This window comes from Elephantulus edwardii, unplaced genomic scaffold, assembly GCF_000299155.1.
Source record: "Elephantulus edwardii isolate Elephantulus edwardi_28Jun2011 unplaced genomic scaffold, EleEdw1.0 scaffold00166, whole genome shotgun sequence".
Lineage (NCBI taxonomy): Eukaryota > Metazoa > Chordata > Mammalia > Macroscelidea > Macroscelididae > Elephantulus > Elephantulus edwardii.
Window position 1 is genome coordinate 3,168,799 of NW_006399916.1, and position 11,341 is coordinate 3,180,139.

Here is an 11,341-nt window from a genome sequence, read left to right on the forward strand (position 1 = left end):
TGATATATGATTGAGTATTATGGTTAGCACAGGAATCCAGAATTAAGGTTGCATAGAGAAGTGTACTCAGGGTGGGGGGTGGGGGGAAGGGACGTAGGAATTGTATACTAATGAAGGAATTTTTTTTCTTTTTTTCTCTCTTCTGAGGGGGAAGCGAGCTGGTGGGGAGGGGTGGGAAGGGAGAAAATTGCGGCAATGAATGAATGGAAATCCAAAACCTCTGTTAAAAAAAAAAATTAAAAAATAAAAAATTTTTTAAAAAAAGGCAGAACTCAGAGTGACAAAGCAGTCAACATAATTCTAAAGAGTAGAAATCATGAATGCAGATCTATAAAAATTATATTGCTATGGGAGACATTTCTAGTGCTGGCTAAATAAAATTTATTTGTTAAAACTGTTGTTGTTGTTGTTAATTGCCATTGAGTCGAACACAACACATAGAGACCCTACGAACAAAAGGCCTGAAGCTTTTCTTTAACTATCGTCATTTCTCAAAGTTCATAGTTTCCAGAGGCATGTTGTTTAGGAAGTGGATGCCACTCCTGCTTCAAATGTCTGTTAAATATTTAAATCTTAATATATGCTTTACAAAGTTTGATTTCATTTTTAACTTGAAAATACGAACAAAATGATCTCAGAAAATACACCAAGCAATCATCACCAAACTAAAAAAATGAAAGAAAAAGCTCCAAGAACGGTCTAATGTCTTACCTTCATCATAAATTTCTGTATGGGCAAAAGGAAAAGAGAGAAATGTTAAACATAATTTCAAAGATTTTTCTTTAAATATCTTTTACTTATGAAAGCTCAATAGTGCTAAATGAAATTAGGTGAACAATAAAACATAAAATATACACACTGTTTTCACAAAAAAAAAGCTTACTATCAACTACATGCTAGAGAAAAGCTGCAACAAGCAAAATTCTTTTAAATTGTTTACACATTAGGTTTTTTCTTTTTTGTGAAAACATGCCACTCTAATGCGTGATTCATTACACACCATATGAAAAAATAAAGGTATCATCACCTTTAAAATATGCTGTCTATGTAAGTGCTTTTATAAAAGTCATTTTATCAGATGCATAAGAAATGTAGTGATATAACTAAAGAAAGGGAATTACAAGTAGACACATTATAAACTAATGCTATATATTGGGTTGCTTATAATTCATGCAGCAACTCTTGAGAGGCTAAATATTGTGAGATGTGAATTTTGGAAAAAAAATTCTTTTTCTCCATCTTTTATTCTTGAAATGACAGTTATTACATATTACACTAGCTTTTTAATTTTCAAAGTATCATACATATATGGTTTTTCTGAGTTCTTATTCCACAAATGTAAAGAAGGTAAGAAGAAAAAAATTATATTTCGAATGCAGAGCTAAATTTAGCAACATGATACATTTAGTGGTTAGGAATATCTTCTACAGAAAAATAATATGCAAACCCACATTTATTTTAAAGAATAACAAGGGAGAGTTTATAATACAAATAATATTAAACCTTAACTCATTTTTTAAAGAAAACATTTTGCTACATAATCTCATTTCTAATGGATATTTTCTTCATGAGATCTTTAAAATTTAGCTATATTTTTGGAATTTTTCTTTCTAAAAGCACTCTCTTCTGATTCTATCTAGATTAAACTATTGTTTCTACTTAGACTGAACTCCTTTGAAATTAATGTAGCTACGCTAATGCAGACAAAAATGCATTTAAGGCCTTTCTAGTTTGCTCGGCTCCACAGTCAACACTCTTGGCACCAGCAGTCAGGAAATCAAGAAGGGTATCGCGATGGGAAAGTCTGCTGTTAGGGACCTCTCTAAAGTACTCAGGAACAACGGTGTCTCTCTGGAGACTAAGGTGCGCCTGATACAGGCCATGGTATTTGCAATCGCTTGTTATGCCTCAGAGAGTTGGACAATGACTAGGGAGGACAGAAGGAGAGTGGATGCTTCTGAGCTGTGGTGCTGGAGAAGAGTACTGAATGTACCATGGACTGCCAGGAAAACAAACAGATTCATCTTGGAGAGGATTAAACCAGGCTGCTCCTTGGAGGCAAGGATTCTGGGGCTTCGTCTGACATACTTTGGACATGTTGCCAGGAGGGACGGGTCCTTGGGAGCGTGGAGGGATGGCGCGGGAGGGGAAGAACCTCCATGAGATGGATTGATTCGGTGACTGGGGTGATCGGGATGGGTGTGTCAGAGGCAGTGCGGTTGGCGCAGGATAGAGCAGGGTTTAGGGCTGTTGTGCATAGGGTCGCTATGAGTTGAAAATGACTTGACGGCACATAACAACAACAACAACAACATTCAGAATTTTCAAGTTGTGCACGATTTCAGAGGAACTAAATGAGGAACAAGTTGTAGGAATGATAGAACGGAACGGATTATGCAAATTAATAAAAAATAATAGCCCTGTGTAGGAGGAGAGAGAAGACTATGTACACAAGCCAAATCTGTAAACCATTAATTTTGTTCGAATTCATGATTTTATAAGAAAATCAAGAATATGTGGCTTTGCTGGCTTTAACTCTCCCCCACTCAATATCTAAAAACTTTAATTTTAGATCTGAGAGACAATGAGATAATTCTCCAAAAATTTTCTCTGGCATTAGCGCTTTTGAACAAGTAATTTATTGGTCAATTTCACGTAAGTGCTAACCAATTCAAGTTACAACATTATGAGATATGAAAAACAAGGATCCTTCAAAGGAGAGAAGAAAGAAAAAGATAGAAAAACAAATAGGATAAATATACTACCTAGACAGCCAGAAAATTAAAAGTAGAATTGTATTGAGAAATTCTGCTATCAGAGACCTCTCCAAAAGTACTGAAGAGTGACAATGTCAGTCTAGAGACTAAGATGTGCCTGATCCAGGCCATAGTCTTTGTAATTACTTGCTATGCATCAGAAAGCTGGACAATGGCGAGGGAAGATATAAGGAGAATTGATGCCTTTGAACTGTGGTGCTGGAGAAGAGTATTGAATATACCATGAACTGCTAGGAGAACAAACAGATTAATTTGAGAGGCGGTGAGATTAGGCTGCTCCTTGGAGGCAAGGATTCTGATGCTTTGTCTAACATACTCTGGCCATGTTGCAAGGAGGGACCAGTTCTTGAAGAGGGACATCATACTAGGGAGGGTGGAGGGACAGCGCAAGAGAGGAAGGACCTCCATGAGATGGACTGATTCAGTGATTAGGCTAATGGGGTAGGTGTGTCAAAAACAATAAGATTGGCACAAGATAGAGCAGGGTTTAGGGCTGTTGTACATAGTGTCACTATGAGTCGCAGGCAACTAGACTCAGTGGCACATAACAAAAAAATCTCCATTTAAACACATTATAAAAATAATGAAAAGCATCAGACAGAAAAAGAATAACAATAGAAACTTGTAAAACAAGATGGGATGATAAAAGAAAAGGAAAGTTCCACATAAAGAGAAATACTGAAGAAAAGTAGACTAATGTGAGTCTGAAGAATTTTATTTGTATACTTACCATAAATACAGTAAAGGGATTACTTCATTTGTTTCCCTCATGAAAAACTCATTAGACAATCTCTAATATCTATAAGGGATGATGACTGAAGGGACATAGCAATCCATGGATGCCACAGATGATTTGTGCGCCAATACTAAACTTTGGTTGTTTGGACCCATTTAGTAGTAGCTCAGAATACTTGAAGATCTTATTTCAAAAATATTATATTCAAGAAAACCCTATGAATTCATTCTATTCTTTAACAAACTGGTTGGAATCAAAAGTAGCCAGGACCAACAATAACAGCACATAGCAGGGACATGTTGTCAGAAAGTGCAAGTCTTTGGAAAAGAGACATCACACTAGGGAAGGTGGAAGGGCAGAGAAGGAGGGGAAGACTCTCAAAAGGGTTGAATGGCTGTGGCAACCGGCTCCAGCATATCACAGAGGGCAAAGATGGGGCAGGATAAGACAAGGGTCAGATATGTTATTCAAAGAGTCACAAGTCACAGTCAACGTGATGGCACCTAGCAACAACAATAGCATGGAAACATTACATCCTATTTCAAAGTTATTGTCTGTTTCTTTTTTAAAGAAACACAAAGGGGAGAATTTTCATTCTCTAGGGTAAATGTGCATGTGGTAGCCACTCAGTATTCCAGGGTTACTTTACTCATTTCAGAATTGGCAGGTGTGATGAGGGGACAAATGTAAGAAAGAGTGGAGGGCATAGATTGCCCTGCTTCCTACCATGAAGCTGTGTTGTGAAATCAAGAAGAGAAAATGTCTAGGTTTTAACTCAAAAATCAATGGCCCAGGGGCCAAAATAGTTGATATTAAAAGAAAAAAAAAAGAAGCAGGATTATTGAGTTTAAGATTATTCCATTTTAACATATTAGATCTGAAAGATCCATATGATTTTCTAGTATATCAAAATCATTATGAGTATGAAAACAAATAAAAGTCATAAACCAAAATTTACCATCAGAGGTGATGAGATTATGTTCATTATACCGAACTGGCACAAAGAAAAGTAATCCAGGGCATTTTTCTCCCACAGAGCAGCTGGTGGATTTAAACAGCTTGCTTTGTGTTGTCAGTGCAACTCTTTTTCCACTAGATCACTAGAACATACACCTTTACAGCATATATAAATTTTAAAACAACATTGACAATCAGTCTTAAAAGTAAAATATCATATGCAAATGCTTAACCTTCCAAGAATACACTCCTATACAGATATGTAGAGTATAGGCAAAGAGAGGTTTTAAAATGTGTCTCTGCTTTCAGTCCAGGTCAGAACAAGAATCTATAATGATGTAGCTCACAGCAATGTTCTCCTACACACATATTAACTGCTAACACTCACACCTACTTAGATGTTTCCAATGCTATTTAAAAATAATTCCTTCTATTTTCTAATAGGTTAGTTGTAACATTTTTTTTTTCTAACTTGTCTAAGAGGATGAAGTCTAAGCAAGCTGTATCGTCTTTAAAACTTAATGGATTTTACATATGAATATGTTTACTATTATACATATAAGCAAGAGCTTGTGGTGATAAAGGAAAAAGTTCAAGTTGCTCTGAAAGAATTGGCAGAAAAGAAGGCCTCAGGAATGGATGGCACACCAATTGACATATTTCAACAAACAGACCCTGCCCTGGATGCGCTCACCATGTTGTGCGAAGAAGTCTGGAGACAACCACCTGGCCAACTGACAGGAAGAGATCTATATCTGATCCTATTCCAAAGAAAGGTGATCCAATAGGGTGCAGAAATTATCAAACAATACCACTGATATCACATACAAGCAAGATTCTGATGAAGATTGGCCAAAAATGACTGGAACAACACATCAACAGAGAACTTCCTGAAGTGCAAGCTGGATTTAGAAGAGGCTATAGGACTACGGATATTATAGCTAATATTAGATGGATCTTGACTGAAAGCAAGAAGTACCAAAGGAACGTCTATCTGTGCTAAATTGACTATGCAAAGGCATTTGACCATATAGAGCACAAAAAACTGTGGCTGACTCTGAGAAGAATGGTAATCCTAGAGCATTTGATTATGCCTTTGCGAAACCTATACTTGAACCAGGAGGCAGTCGTTAGAACAGAGCAAGGAAACACTGCATGAAGGTTATACACTAGGGATATGTCTTATCTCCATACTTTTTCCAATCTATATGCAGAACAGATTATCTAGGAGGCTGGGCTCTATGAGGAGAAATGTGGCATCAGGATTGGAGAAAGACTCATCAAAAATCTGCTTTCATTGTTTTACAAACCCTCCCCGAGGTCCACTCCACCACGTAGTTATTGCTCTAGACTCCTGTCATGACAGAAATACGTAATCTTCCAAGAGGGTAGTGTTTCGGGGGGAGGCTTGGGAGGGGAGAAATGTGCAACAATGAATGAATGGAAATCCAAAGCCTCTGTAATTTTTACTGAAATTAATAATAAATTTAAATGTAAAAAAATTTAAGTTAGAGTAAGGATGACAATGGATTTATAACTGCTCATGCTAATAACACTATATCGTGGCATGGAGGAGGAACAGTGGAACTGTATCAACATTTACAATATTCTTCTTACCAAACCCATTTATGGAAAATAGGAACTGCATTGGACCATGTGTCTCTGGAATGGAAATGATCATATTGTTAATATTTCTAGCCTTAAGCTTAAAAGATTATAATGTTCAAAATTATTTGTTATATATTTGTTTAAATGTTTCCATCTTTTAACAACTGGGATCTAGAGGGAAGAGAAAAGACCAGAGATTGGCCAAAATTATTGGGGCAGCTACTGCTGCCAGTTAAGGGCCTGTGTCAGGAAAAGGAAGTCTTACTCATAAACAGTGCCACCCAAAGGTAGTAAAGGAGGTCAGAATTGCTTCCACTGTGGAAAGCAGGGCCACTTCAGTAGACAGTGTCACAGACAAGAGCCACAGATAGGCAAGGGAGTAGAGAGGAAGCTCCCACTCACTTGCTTTAAGTGTGGATCTGAAGGACACTTGGCCAAGGGTGGCCCACATCTGGTCCTCGTGGCTGGCAGGACTCACAGGCCCCAGCTCCCAGCTGGAAACAAAGGAGGATGTTTCAATGATTTAGATCCTCCCAGAAGGGCTGTGGGTGAGCATTAACCTTACTGGCAAGTATATTCATTTTCTCCTGGACACAAGTGCCTACTATTTGGTCCTAAAAGCCTTCTGAGGTCCCAACTCTTCTCACTATTTCTTAGTTGTTGGAATTGATGGAATGCCTCATAAGCAATTCCTTACTTCACCTCTGCCTTGCATGTGGATTTCCAAGCTGTAAAACAACCCAGTAGTAGATGGAATTTGGTCCAGGACTTAAGAACAATAAATGACATAATTGAGCCTCTACATCTTGTGGTTCCTAACCTTTATACTATAACAGACAAAGTGCTAGTCAGTAGGCCTTTTATTTTAAGAACTACCTTCTCTCTGTAACTTGATTTGTGTCACTATTAGAACCTCTACTTGGAATTTTATTGCTTTTTAATTTTTGACTCATGTACTTTTAACTTGTTAGCTAAATTTGTGTCTTCTAGACTGCCACACTTCTATGATACATCTTCAAGGATATGAACATGTATGGCTAAGCACAATTAATAACAGTGCATCTAAATTCCAAAATCAATCTCCACAATAGTCTATGTGTTTCCTATTGCCAAAGGGGCCCTTTAGAGTAGTGAGAGAAGATCTTCACCCTGAAACCTACAGCGTCCCTTTTCAGCAGGAAGTAGCTAAGAGAATATGCCATCCCCTTTTCCTTATGAATCAGGGTGAAGTCTCTCTCAGGGAGGAGTGATAGGGAATGGCAAAGGATACACTGACAAAGGAGACTAATCAGAGTTGGCTTTGACAAGCACTGTGGCAATGGGACAATTAAAACAGACTTTCGGGGGGGGAAAGAGGAACAAACTGGGGGGTAGAGAAAATAGTGCAACAAGGAATGAATGGAAATTAAAATTAATTTAATTAAAATTAATAAAATTTAATAAAAAAATCTGCTTTATGTAGATGACACAACCCTGCTTGCTAAAATGAGGAGGACTTGAAGTGCTAGCTACAGAAGGCCAAGGACTTCAGCCTTCAATATGGGTTGAAGCTCAACATCATGAAAACAAAGATTCTAACTACTGGAATGACTGGAAGTATCATGATAGAAGAAATTGAGATTGTCAAAGACAAATTGTACCGAGAAAGTTTGCTGTCAGAGACCTCTCCAAAGTATTGAAAAGCAACAATGTCAGTCTAGAGACTAAGGTGCATCTGATCCAGGCCATAGTCTTTGCAATTACTTGCTATGCATCAGAAAGCTGGACAATGATTAGGGATGATAGAAGGAGAACTGACACCTTTGAGCTGTGGTGCTATAAAAGAGTACTGAATGGACTCTAGAACAAATGGATTCCTCCTAGAAAGGGTGAGACCAGGCTGCTCCTTGGAGGCAAGGATTCTGAAGCTTTGTCTGGCATACTTTGGACATGTTGCAAGGACGTACAAGTCCTTACAGAGGGACGTCATACTTAGAAGGGTGAGGGGACAGTACAAGAGAGGAAGACCCTCGATGAGATGGATTGATTCGGTGATTAGCATAATGGGGTAGGTGTGTCAGAGACAATAAGATTGGCAGTTGCAGGTTAATCAATGGCACATAACAACAACAACAACAACATACTAAAATAAAATAAAAACTAGTGATTCTGATAATCTACTATTAATCCTAACAATCTCTCTGACATAAACTATCTATGTGAGGCAAAGAGAAAGCTAGATCTTACTCTCTTGTTCAGCTTGTTCTCAAAAGATAATTTATCCAAATACAAAAACAATGAACTGAAGTGCACAGAGGATATATGTAATAATAATCACTTAGGGACATACAGTATTTATTCAATATTCAGATAACCACCTACACTTAAAAGTACAGTCAATGTAAGGAAATTTAACAACTTAACTCACTGCTGTTAAGTTAGAATTGACTCATAGCTGACTCTTCCCTCCGGTGGGTTTTCAGAAGCTCTAAATAGTATAGGAGGAGACTCCCCATTTTTCTTCCAAGATTAGTTGGTGGATTAGAATCGGCTGCCTTTAGGTTGGCAGTGCAATACCTTACCCACTAGGCCACCAGAGCTCTCTGTACTAGGATAGAGAAGAATTTATTTACTTTTTCAATTGATTTAAAATATAAATGAGCCTTGATAAAATGAAAGGAGTTCACAGAGCTTCATATAATAAAAATTAATCCTCTTATTTTTTCCTTAAAAAACCCCTACTCTTGATTTAGGACAGTTTAAAATAATTTCATCATTTAACAGTTAGAATAAGATCAACAAGTTCAAAAGAGTGTAATAACACCATTTGGCTTGTCAGTACCACTTCACATAAAACAATCTCACAATCTCTTGTCTTGTTCTCTTACTGCCCTGTCCTCATTCTCGCTGCATCCCAAGCCTCCATGTGGAATCAGTCCTATGGGTCAGGAGAGGGCTGGGATGGGACAGATAAGAAAAAAGGGGCTTTTTTTTTTCATTAAGGCCTCAGGGAAGTTGTTCATACAAAGGGAATCCATAGCCCACTCAGTGGGTTTATGACTAAGAAGGTGAAAGGACACTTATGGACTAGAGGAGGGAAGAGGGGCAGAGGACATGCATGAAGACAAGATTAGAGAGAAATGGATTGATCTATCCTTGATAAAATTATCCAGAATTCCATTCTTAGAAATGGTATTAGAAAAACATTTTCCTTTCCATCAGAGGTTACCATACTCCTAGGTCAAACAAGGGCAATGAGAATTTAGAATTAAAAAACCTGACTCAGATCACAATGGTGCTTAGTCCTGTCTTCTCCACCCATATGTGTGAGGACTCAAGCAGAGAAGTCAACAGGGGAGACTGAGGTCAATGTGTTGCCTTTAGTGGGCCCCCAGTTATACCCCACGACAGTGCTCAGGGATTACTGGGATGGTTTCATAAAGAGGTGGCAATAGGTGCTAAGCCCACCTCTCTCCCAATTCTGTCCCCACCTCAAACCCACTGAGAGTATCTGTGAGATACTTCTCCTTAGAGATTGGGAAATAGGAAATGAGTTTCTGAGATGCCTAGAGGCTGAATGGTAAGATGATGGCCAAAGAGCCCTCTAACCACAGAGAACAGCTTGGAAGTAGCTGCATCCAGTGCTACCTGAGACTGTCTTAGTGGCTGCTAAGAGGGCCTCGTAGAAGGGTTAAATAATCTCAGAATAGAGATAGCCAGCACCTGAGGATGGATTCATCGTTGAAAAGATGAGGCTATTTGATTACAGGAAAAGAACTGCAGGTTTGAGACTTGGGGCAATAGCACTTACTTGAAGAAATATTTAAAATATCAAGAAAGTCATCTGTAAACACATGACAAGTTCAGTGACTATTAGACTTCCTGTCAGCTTTTCTCCCCTCCCCTCTTTCCCACTGTACTTATGGGGGCAGTCTTGGATTTATTCTAATGGATAAAAAGGAACTAGCCCCACTAAATAGTCTGAATAGACTTTAAAAGGTAAAGGGGGAGGGGCACGTACATAGTTTTCTATTGTCTTTCAGTGCATCTGTTACAGAAGAATTTCAACTTTCCTAATATGTTTCCTCTCTTGAAACATATCAATTCCATCTATTCCTATTTTTTTTTTGCCAGTGTCACTGCAGCTTGAATGTCTTCCTTTGTTATCATTGGCTCTTTATATGATACTTCCTGAAATTTTTCAGTGTTGACCAATTCTTCTTGGTGCAGTTAATTTGTATGGTATATTCCTCCAACCTTCTTTTGATATTTTCTGGATATTTCAAGATTTTGCCAATGCATCTCTCAGTATTGCAACTCAAGGTTTGACTTTGTTTTTTGATTCTTTCAGCCTCAGAAATGCTGAGCAAGGTCTTCCATTTTTATTTTCTGACTCCAGATCTTTGTACATGTTGCTGTAATACTTTGCTTTGTCTTCTCAAACTGCCCTTTAAAATATTCTGTTCCTCTATTTTACTTAAGCACATCTTCCCTTTATTTTGGCTTCTCAATCCATTAATGAAATTTCCATAATTTCTTCTGACATCCATTTTGGTATTTTTTTTTTCTCCTTTGTCTTTTTTAATGACCTTTTGCTCTCTCCATGAATGATTTATACTATTTCATCCCACAGTTTCTCTGGTTTTAGACCACTGATGATCAAGGCATCAAACTTATTCTTAGGATGATATTCACTTGCTGACTAAGAAGCTGTCCGAATTAACCAAAAAAGTTGCAGTTAATCTACTTATCTGATGAACTAAATATGGGCTTTTACTATATGATATCCTATACCTCCCTCAACCGCCAGTCTATTTCCTTAATAAACCCTACAACTGTAAGTAATGTCTGTGAGTAACTGGCAGCAAATTTTGGACTCAGTAATTAGTAGGATCAAGTACAGAAGCATGGGGCGGAGGCATGTCTCACTTGTAGCTGCTTGTTTGACAGTTTGGATGTTACTGAAGAGATAGCTCCCCTTTAAAGAGTTAATTGTGGTCAGACTTGGTTGTCCCCATGTAACCTTTCTCCTTTTACAGAAAACTAAGACTTGTGGTTAACCTTGAAAAGATTAGGAATCCCACAACATTTTTTTTCTATAATTATTAATTTTCATAAACATTTACAGAGATTTTGGGCTTCCACTCACTCATTGCTGCACTATTCCTTCCACCCTCCTCCCAGTTTGATCTTGTCCAAATGCCACAGTGCTTGTCAAAGCCAGTTCTGATTAATCTTCTTTGTCAGTGTGTCCTTTGCCATTCCCTATCACTCCTCCCTGAGA

At 37.9% G+C, this 11,341-nt stretch overlaps 1 protein-coding gene across 1 annotated transcript in view; it reads right to left on the reverse strand.

The window, feature by feature from the left end:
- RYR2 (ryanodine receptor 2 (cardiac)) overlaps positions 1 to 11,341 on the reverse strand; it is an 814,526-nt gene that overhangs the window by 660,315 nt on the left and 142,870 nt on the right. Inside the window, exon 5 of the mRNA XM_006895387.1 lies at positions 712 to 726. Within this exon, the coding sequence (XP_006895449.1) occupies positions 712 to 726 (15 nt within the window). The remainder of the gene's footprint in view (positions 1 to 711; positions 727 to 11,341) is intronic.